This window comes from Numida meleagris, chromosome 3 (genome assembly GCF_002078875.1).
Source record: "Numida meleagris isolate 19003 breed g44 Domestic line chromosome 3, NumMel1.0, whole genome shotgun sequence".
Lineage (NCBI taxonomy): Eukaryota > Metazoa > Chordata > Aves > Galliformes > Numididae > Numida > Numida meleagris.
Genome location: NC_034411.1, coordinates 15,115,796 through 15,124,583, shown reverse-complemented (window position 1 = coordinate 15,124,583; position 8,788 = coordinate 15,115,796). Strand labels below are relative to the sequence as shown.

General features: G+C 45.5%; 2 protein-coding genes across 5 annotated transcripts in view; both read left to right on the top strand.

Moving 5' to 3' along the window:
* KAT14 (lysine acetyltransferase 14) overlaps positions 1-3,949 on the top strand; it is an 18,301-nt gene extending 14,352 nt beyond the window's left edge. For 2 of the 3 annotated variants that reach the window (XM_021389588.1, XM_021389587.1), the window contains exons 9-10: positions 485-675; positions 3,336-3,949. In XM_021389588.1, coding sequence (XP_021245263.1) covers positions 485-675; positions 3,336-3,509 — 365 coding nt within the window. In that variant the 3' untranslated portion in view covers positions 3,510-3,949. Of the gene's footprint in view, positions 1-484; positions 676-2,246; positions 2,337-3,335 lie in introns of all 3 variants that reach the window. The other variant, XR_002436359.1, reaches the window with a different exon arrangement.
* Positions 5,314-8,534, top strand: BIRC5 (baculoviral IAP repeat containing 5). Of its 2 annotated transcripts, XM_021389595.1 has the most exons (4): positions 5,314-7,268; positions 7,343-7,452; positions 7,535-7,652; positions 7,886-8,534. In XM_021389595.1, the coding sequence occupies exons 1-4, from the start codon at positions 7,152-7,154 to the stop codon at positions 7,967-7,969; spliced, it is 429 nt and encodes a 142-aa protein (XP_021245270.1). In that variant the 5' UTR covers positions 5,314-7,151; the 3' UTR covers positions 7,970-8,534. The 2 variants fall into 2 exon arrangements, with proteins under 2 accessions (XP_021245270.1, XP_021245271.1); XM_021389596.1 differs by lacking the exons at positions 7,343-7,452; positions 7,886-8,534.

The following is an 8,788-nucleotide window of genomic DNA, read 5'->3' as shown; positions in this document are numbered from 1 at the left end:
GGGGGGGTCCCAGATTTACTGGGACTCGATCCAGCAAATATTTGCATATGCAAGAATCTTAATTCGTATGTGTGTTTAGAACTTGATCCAACAGACTGCTGATATGGCTCAGAATACAAACTAAGGAAAGATTAGTTGGGTGCTGAGATAGTTATTGTTTATTTTTTTAAATGATTCTTTTTTTGATTTTGAGTTTTACCTTTGGGTAATTTGGCTTTAGTTTCTTTCTCCAGAACAGGTAAGCAGGTTTTTCCCCTTTGTGCATGCTAACTGCTGCACCTATTGTCATCAGTGGCAAAAATCTCATCTTGTGTGTTTGGTTGAAACATCTGTCAATCACAGGGCTTGGAAAAGGGTAAGAGGAAGAAATCAAGTGTTTGTAACGGGGCTTAAAAATCTGAATTTCCATGCAGGTGTAACAGTGTACTCTGCTTTCCATTCGATTTGTAGTGCTTTCAACTGCTGTGTATTTCTTTTCTCATAGGAATTGATTTGTCTGAATGCCTGCAGTATCCAGACTTCAGTGTTGTTGTCCTTTACAAAAAAGTTATTATTGCCTTTGGCTTTATGGTGCCAGATGTGAAATACAATGAAGCTTACATCTCTTTTCTGTTTGTTCACCCTGAGTGGAGGAGAGCTGGAATTGCAACTTTCATGATTTATCATCTTATCCAGGTAATCAATAAAAATCCCATGTCTTTGCTAGAGCACCAGCTCTCCCTTCTTCCTGGTACGTACATGTGCATGTTAGAGAGCAGGTAGCATTGTGTCCCTCCTTTCTGTCTCTTTCCCTTGCCCTTTCTTTGCTCACATAGCTGCACAGATTGTCAGCTGTGGTAACATTTATGGGGGGAAATTGCTTGAAAAGCAGAAACTGAAACGTGCTTAGAAGAGTAACCATATTGCTCAGGTCCTCAGAATTAGCGAGGTGATGGGGTCTTTCTCTTGGGATTAACTTTGTATTTTCCAGGGGTCAATAGTTCACATAACAGTAACCCTGTGAACTTGGGAAGTGAAGGGAAAAAATAGTAACAGTGCTAATAGTGCCGTTAGAATATATGGTGTTTTTTCTTATCTACACTTGGAAGCTTATTCCGTGACCAGTGCAGTTGCATTAAATCACTTATCTGATCCTAATCATTCTCCTTCACTTCTAATATGCTGGATAAAATCCAGCAGAGTTGAAGATAAAGAGTAGGTGTTTGCAACCTCGTTCATATTTGTTCAGACTGGCTTGTACCAGGCTTTGTTGCACAAGGACACTTGAGAAAATTAATCTGAGCTAACTAAAGCTCAGATTGTTAAAGTAGTTAAACTTCATTAAACCACTCCATGAATACTGTTACTCAGGTGTTCTTAATTCCATTTACTTTCTTGAATTGAATTGCATGAAAGCCAGTGTAATTTTGAGTAAGGGTGCAGACAGATGTCCTTTCCAGAGCCCCACTGTACCTCCTCAGGACCCAGTTTTAGTACTACCTGAGCTCTCCTGGCAGAGTTGCTGATGTGAAACGTTCCTTAATATGTTTTAGCTGAGATGAGTTGCACTAGCAAAAATTTGCAATTGAAACTGTTTTTACTAATATTTATTTGGTTAAAGAGAGAGAGAGAATTCTGGCAGATCTGTGGGAACAGTGATCTATATCTCAGAAAAGTGGTTTCCACTGGGAGTAGCTCTTCTTGGCCACCTGTGGGTAATTCTTTTACCAGCAAAGCTTTCTGCAGAGTCCACCTCTCTGGTTGTTAGCCTGTGTCAAAACATAGAGTAATCTGTTTTAAATTCACCCCTTTCCTGAGCATCTCTGGGTAAAGCATTTAACTAAATTGCTGTGAACTGCACCCGTTTGATGTGAGATGTCGACACCCAGTGGGAACAGGCATGGGAGGTGAGCTGAAGTTTGCAGGGATCCAGCAGCCTGGCTCTTCTCTTTCCTGGTTGGGATGCGTTTGCAAGTCAGGTGTGGAAAATGACCACAAGTTTTTGTAGAACCTGTCACAGCCAATTAATCCAATTCTACTTTCAGCTAGGCTGGCAAAAAGCTTCTCATGTTGAGGAGAGCCAGGCAGGGCTGAGGCTGATCAGACTCACTAGCAGTGAGACATCACCATTGTGTGTTCAGCTCGTGTTAAATTTATTTTTGTATTGCTGCATATTTGTCAGTGGTAGACAGTATTTATTCATGTAGGAGAAGTGGGGCTGTGACCTTCTGTTCCCCAACTAACAGATTGTATGTGCTATGTTGCAGCCTGCTTGGGCTGATACCGGGGGCTGCTCTCTGTAGCTAAGGCCACCTTCATATGCTGTTTGGATGAAGGGTAGCGCTCCCTCTCTGAAGGTAATGATCAATGTGCTTAGTTTGGGGATGAATAATTGGGAACAGCATAATCTAACAAAAATGCTTTGATGCAAATAGTGCTTTGATGGGCTTGTTTTCAGAAATTACCTTCTAATGCATCTGGCCCAGAGTGCCAAAGTATATCTTCTTGATGATCTCAACCTCTTTTTCCTCAAAGTGGTTCCTGAGTATATCAGTTTGTTGGTTTTTTTTTTTTCCCTTAAATTCTGGTGAGAGCTTTTCACTTTGAATGATGTGCTGTATAGATTTCCTCGAGTGCTCTTACCACTTAGTTACCATGCGTTCAACATATGTAGAATGCTATTAAAGTGCTAAATGAAAGCAGCAAATGTTGCGATATTATTAGTTTATTGGAGAGATAGATGCTCATATAATCTTAGATCTTTATGGTAACTTCAGTTCTGACAGCAGTTGGCATTGCTGAATTCTCTTGCCTTCTCAGGAGGTGAGTGCCATGCCCTGCAGGATGGGAGAGGAGCTGGGTGGAATGTAGAGGAATTCCAGTGTGACAGCCCAGAGGTGCACTGGTGTTACAGCACGGTCCCAGAGAGTTCAGCCCTGTTTGCTGATGGGGAGGAGCATGGCGCTTGATCCTTTGGCATGTTTTGTCTTTTCTTCCGGCTGTTGTCATTAAGCATCTGAGATTAGTGCAGTACACTGAGATTATTTTTAATTAACAATTACTTAAAAATTGACAATGGAAAGCTTACAAATTAGAATCCAAAGCTTTGCTTTCATTGTCAGAGAGTCCACGTTTCCCAGAAACAAAGGCTTTGAGTAAGGGCAATATTGCCTTCATGTTTCAGCTGGTGCTATGTGTGGTAATGTGTGTGTTGAGGCCTGTGATTTTTCTCACGTTTTCTCAGTAACTTAAATACCAAAGCTGATGAATCTCTTCACCTCCACATTCCCCCAGAGGCTTTCTCATTCTCTTGCTGTGATACTTTTTTTTTTTTTTTCCTTCTTCTCCCCTGGCAGACCTGCATGGGCAAAGACGTAACCCTTCATGTCTCTGCAAGCAACCCCGCTATGCTGCTCTACCAAAAATTTGGATTTAAGACTGAAGAATACATTTTGGATTTTTATGACAAATATTATCCATTGGACAGCAAGGAGTGCAAGCACGCGTTTTTTCTCAGACTGCGGCGCTGATCTGTCAGAGCTGTTGGGGGATCTGTGAAAAGCCCAGCCTGTTGAGCAAGGTATTATTGTAGCTTTCAGCAGAGGATGCTGACTGTCACGTGAGAGCTGGAACGCACATTTGCCTTTTTCAGTAGGACTTCTAATATCAACAGTGCTATGGTGTGTGCTGCAAGTGCAATCCAAGAGGATTGATTCATACTCTCCAAGGGAGAGGCCGAGAAATGCCAACAGAGACATGCTGAAGCCACTGGAAGACTGAGATTCTTGTGGGGAGTTTTCCTGATGCTTACTTTGGAGATGCCCACTGAAGAGGGAAAAAAAAAAAAAAGAAAAAAAAAACAACTTGTCACTTCAGAGGAGCCCCATGGATTTCAAATTTTGAAACCTATCCCGGATTGCAGGTTTTTTGTTTGTTTTGTTTATGGAAATGAACATCTAAACTTAAATAATCCACAGTGTTTCTGTGATTTGATTGCTTTGTTAGGAACCACGTCTTGAATCCATGAAGGGGAATGCAATATGAGTGGGTATAGTTGGATTCTGACTCCAGGAAAGCTCTGCACAGGCCAGAATAGCAATACTGAGGCTGTGTTTTAGGAATAATGCAGTATGTGTGAACTCATGTGATCCCAAGTAAAAGGCCCAGAGGAGATGTCTTTGTTCTGCGCCTTCTCTGTGGCCTTTTTGCCCCTTGTTGACTCCGTGCTCATTGTGAAGTTCTTGTAGCGTGCAGTGTTTTGTGTTCAGGAACAAGAAGTCAGGTGGGTTTGTAGCTAGGTGAGATAGGATACAACAGCTGCCAAGTGAGTTCTTTGAGATCTTGCAGCCTATCTGCCAGTTGTTGATACTGCAGATCAGCCCTTTGGGCTCACCTCTAACCACAGAGCCAGCCTCGCAGGCTCCAGCCGGCATCTCCCTCCACTCTGGCTAGAAGAAACCAGGAGCAAAGGTCAGTGGTTAAGTTAGAAATGCAGGCTCTGGTTTGTAGAAACAACCTGCTTGCAGCTTGGAGGGAGCAGAGGTGAGCTGGTTCCAGTTCACTGAAGCATTTAGACTGTGTTTTCATGGCTCTAAGTAAGGAGAGCAAAGAATAAAAAATAATAGCCAAGAATTTAAGGAAGAAACAACAAACAGTGCAACAGTTACTCTGATACCAGGGTGTAGCCCTTTACAGATTAGCAGCTTCTCTCTCTCCCTGATTTTTTTCACTACAGAAGAGCAGGAAGTTGGCACTTTGCTGCCTGACAGAAGGCCAGTCAGTGTGTTTTAAATATGAATCATATCCACTGTTCTGTTCCTTTTGCATCAAGGCCCAGAGAGCTACACAACAAATGAAACTTATTTGTTTTAAGTCTACTGTGTATACCCTTTGGCTACTTGGCTATAGTATTGCCTTAATGGACTCTTCATGTTGGTAACAGCAGGAAGGTGGACATGTAGTATGCTTTTGTGTAGTCAATGTACATCTTCATCCAATCAAAACCTGTGTTAGTGGGAGGAAAAAGAGCCCATCCAAGAACTGTGATCTAACAGCCATGCCCATGTCAGCCTGCTTTATGACTACCTGAAAATTTTCCGTGTTACTGGTGTTAGGAATTAGCTGTACTTGGAAAGCAAAAAAAAAAAAATCTGTCTTTATGAATGGAATTAAAGCCCTTCCCTTGAAAGAGCCTACCTGTAGTTATACTGTTTGCTAAGCTGACTCTCCGTTGTCTTTCTGCACTTGGCAATCCAAAGTATGGCCAATAGAGGGATGGCTTCCTGCTTCTTTGAGATGAAATCCCACAGGAGTACTGGCAGGATTCTCCTGAAACTACTTCTCTACTGGGCATCCACTCGGGGGCTACATATATTCAGGACCTAGCAGGCTCTTTCCTTGCCAGCCAGAGCAGTCATGAAAGATAAATCTGTAGAAGAGCAGTTCTGTATCACGTTCTCAAAGGTGGCTGTGAAGATTTTGAGGAGCTTCTGGGATAGGCACAGTAAAGGCTATAGGGGTTGGGGATCACTATTGCTGTTCTGTGGGCTGCAGGAACAAGAAATTACTCTGCAACTTTCAAGTCCACTTGTGTATCTGTGGAGATGAGATGACTTTTTCATGCTTATTTGCCCCTATTTCTTGGAAAATCAGCTAGTTAACTGTTACATCTATTGTATTCCACATCTGTGGTACTGTAGCCTTTAATTTTGATCCCTTTGTATTATTTTAATGTGCTCTGGGAAACTGCACCCTGTTCCTTAGTGCTGCCTGTGAAAATCTCAAATGGCTTTGAACTGCTCCCTGTGAAGTCCTTTCCTGTGGATCCTAATGGCTTTGGTGAGAAGAAGGTGCAGCTGTCTTGAGGATCACACTGCTGATAGTTTGGGCAAAAACAGATGGCCGTGACCTAAAAAGACATTCCTAACTTGTGAAGGGACCCCAGCAAACCAGATCTGAAGGGCACTGATGAAGCTGGTGGTACCTGTTCAGGATGCAGGTGGGACACCTTGGACACTCAAGATGTCTGTTAGAGACAGTATCTTCTTTTCTGCTGGCTATTTGGATGAGCACAGCATGCTAAGGAGGCATTGTTTGAGCAGAAATTCACACCTTGTGTTCAGCATGAATCTTCTGAGTGTGAGAGGATGAAGCCAGACTCTTAACAGGCACTGTGTGAGATCAGGTGTGTGCCCTGATATGGGCTGGCAGCCCTAGGGAAACACACAAGGGTTGCCAGGGAGCTCTGCCTTCACTGGGTGAGCACCAGAATGAGGGAGCTTCTGAAGCAGCTGTAAAACAGCCACAGGGAAGCTGAGCACCAGGTATCATATCCTTGAATGTTTCCTCCCTGACATGCTGAATAAGAAGCAGCCCAAATGGCTCTTCTAAGATTGCTGCTAGAATGGTCACAAGCAGCTGGCTTTCTCTGTGACAGATGAAGCTCTCGCAGGGCACAGAATGAACCAAACTGCTGTGCTCTTGGTTCTCTGCTCCCCTCCTCCTGGTACTTCAGAACCTATTGTGAGGGGTTACTAGAGCTGTGTTTAGGAAGCCAGCATCCACCCTTCCTGCTGGCACCATTATCCATGCTTCCCCAAGCTGTGTGCTGAATGGAGCAATGATTGTGTTTGCCAAACATAAGCCAGTTTGGCAGAACAAACTTTTCGTAGAGAATAGAATCATAGAATTGTTAAGGTTGAAAAGGACCACTAAGGTCATCTAGTCCAACCCCAACCCAGCTCCACCATGCCTGCTAACCCACATCTGCATGGTTCTTGAACAGCTCCAGGGATGGTGACCCCACCACCTCCCTGGGCAGCCTGTGCCAGTGCATCACCACTCTTTCTGAGAAAAATTTCTTCCTAACACCCAACCTCAACCTCCCCTTTGACTACCTGAGGCTATTCCCTCTCGTCCTATTGCTATTATGTGGGAGCAGAGGCCGAGCACAGTAAAGCCCAGACCTCTCCAAGTGTTTGTGTGTGCTTTGCTGCTTCACAAACAGCTTGTCCTGCCTGTTCATCAACGCTGGGTGGGCGTTAAGGTCTCTTCCCACCCTAAGCCGTGCCAGCAAGATGGCTGCCGCCCCGGAGCGCACTACGTCTCCCAGCAGCCCCCGCGCCCCACCGCTCCCGCCCTGCCCCGCGCGCCCAACCGCCCCCGTTTGAACCATGGCGGCCTGTGCTGAAGCGCTGCCCGAGGAATGGCTGCTCTACCTCGTCTCCACCCGCGCCGCCACCTTCCGCAACTGGCCCTTCACCGAGGGCTGTGCCTGCACGCCCGAGCGGGTGAGCCTTCCTCGGGGAGGTGGGGGGAGGCGGCGGGGTGCGGGCGGCGCTGACGGCCTTCGCTGTGCCCACAGATGGCGGCGGCGGGCTTCGTGCACTGCCCCAGCGAGAACGGCCCCGACGTGGTGCAGTGCTTCTTCTGCCTCAAGGAGCTGGAGGGCTGGGAGCCCGACGATGATCCGCTGTGAGTGGGGGGCCGGACCGGGCCGGGGAAGGGAGCGGGCGGCGGCTGACGCCGATACGAGAAGTTGGGCGTTGTTTTTCAGCGAGGAACACAAAAAGCACTCCGCGGGCTGCGCTTTTGCCTCTCTTCAGAAAGATCCCGCTAACCTGACGCTGCAGGAGTTCTTGAAGCTGGACAAAAAGCGGACCAGAAACATGATCGTACGTACCCTTCGACAGCACGATTTTTTTTTTTTATTTTACCCCCGAGGCTGGAAGCTGATTGCTTTCTGGCCCCGGCCTCGGCTCCGTGCTGCGGCGCTGCCCGGTCAGCGTGGTGCCTGCTGACACCGCTGCCCTGCCCTGCCCTGCTTCCAGCCCTCGCCTTACGGGGCCCTGAGACCGACTGGCGCTCAGTGCAGTGGCAGACAGTAAGGTTTTGTTCTTATTTGCAGAAAAAAGCTATTTCTCAGAAGGAGACCGATATAGAAGATGCAGCCAAGAGCGTGCGGCATGCGATAGAGAACATGGGCCCCTAGGCTCCTCTGGTCTCTGCCAGGTGTATGTGCTGTGACACTGCCACGCTGACTGAATGACTGTTTCCTGGGACCACCTCCACAATGGCCACGCCTGTGAGAACCCAAACAGCACTGAATTCTTCTTTACTCACCTGAGTCTGTCCAGGAAGTACCTGGGGTTTGGTGCATTGCATAGATTGTCTTTTTCAGCAGGGATTCTTTTATTCTTCCCCTTACTTGTGCTTTTATTTGTTCTTTTTAAAATCTTGTTTTGTAAACTCAGTTCTTCCTATTTTGGAAGTGCTGTTAGCCCTGCTGCAAAAAACTTGTTTCTTGCGAGGGCTGGCAGCCATTTCCATTTTTGTACAGATGGTCTTTTTCAGCAGGGATTCTTTTATTCTTCCCCTTACTTGTGCTTTTATTTGTTCTTTTTTAAATTTTGTTTTGTAAACTCAGTTCTTCCTATTTTGGAAGTGCTGGTAGCCCTGCTGCAAAAGCTCGTTTCTTGCAAGAGCTGGCAGCCATTTCCATTTTTGTACTAAATGTACTTATGGATACTTTTAGAAATAAAAAGGATTAAAACTTCTTCAAGGACGTCAGATTGTGGTGGCTAATAATGTCTAGTAATACAAAACCTTATGTGCTTACCAAAACTATGTGCTTAGTATCCTTATGCGCTTTTGTTAGAGTAGGCTGTTGTCTCATGTTGAAGCATTTATAAGTAAAAGTGGAAGACAATACAGCAAACCGAATGCAGTTTTAACCTGAAAATGGAAAAATGACTGCATCAAAGTCCAGCTCGCAGTGCTATTGCTCAAGTGTCAGACTGTCTTTGGGAGC